General features: G+C 42.6%; 1 protein-coding gene across 6 annotated transcripts in view; it reads right to left on the bottom strand.

The window, feature by feature from the left end:
- MAPKAP1 (MAPK associated protein 1) overlaps positions 1 to 652 on the bottom strand; it is a 236,533-nt gene that overhangs the window by 45,879 nt on the left and 190,002 nt on the right. For 5 of the 6 annotated variants that reach the window (XM_007471480.1, XM_007471482.1, XM_007471483.1 and 2 more), the window contains one exon: positions 49 to 189. The exons of the other annotated variant lie outside the window; for it this stretch is intronic. In XM_007471480.1, coding sequence (XP_007471542.1) covers positions 49 to 189 — 141 coding nt within the window. The remainder of the gene's footprint in view (positions 1 to 48; positions 190 to 652) is intronic. 6 annotated transcript variants of the gene reach the window in all.

Here is a 652-nt window from a genome sequence, read left to right as displayed (position 1 = left end):
CTTTCCCTATTTCGACATTGACCACTGATAGAAAGTTGACACACTTACCTAACTGTACATCAGTTGTGAATCGGAGTCTGTGAATCATGCTGACTTTGAATGACTTGTAATGGTGGCTGCTCAGCATATCCTGTACTGTAGCTATGTCAATTTGCGAATCCTCCTCAAAAACCCCGTCTGCCCTTGAACCTGGGGAGGAAAAAGCAGTTTAACACATAAAGATACATGAGGCTTGGCAAATGGTGTCTGCTTAAAATGCTTTGGGATAAATTAAAATAATATGGGCTATTTAATTTGGAAAAGAAAAGGCTGAGCGATGACTTAATAATGCCATTCCAGTAAACAAAGAATGGTAACATATTAATCATTGAACAATTAATTCCACAAACACTGCCTGTGCTATGGCAGGCCCTTGGCTGGGCAGCAGCAACACAGAGGGCAGAAAAACTCCTGCTCGCCAGAAGCTCTGTCTCCACAAGAGTAAGTCAAAATCACAAAAGCATGGGTGGTCACACTTCTTGCTTCTTTTTCTATTAATTTTCCTGATCATAAAAGTAGTCCATGCTCCTTGAAGAATCCCTGTTCTTCCCACGATTCGCAAACTGTCTGTTTATCAGCTTCCTGTCCTGCGCCCCACAGCCTCCAGCGGTTC

This window comes from Lipotes vexillifer, unplaced genomic scaffold, assembly GCF_000442215.2.
Source record: "Lipotes vexillifer unplaced genomic scaffold, Lipotes_vexillifer_v1.1 scaffold1600, whole genome shotgun sequence".
Classification (NCBI taxonomy): domain Eukaryota; kingdom Metazoa; phylum Chordata; class Mammalia; order Artiodactyla; family Lipotidae; genus Lipotes; species Lipotes vexillifer.
The sequence above is the reverse complement of the archived record's forward strand: the minus strand, read 5'-3'. Positions and strand labels throughout refer to the sequence as shown.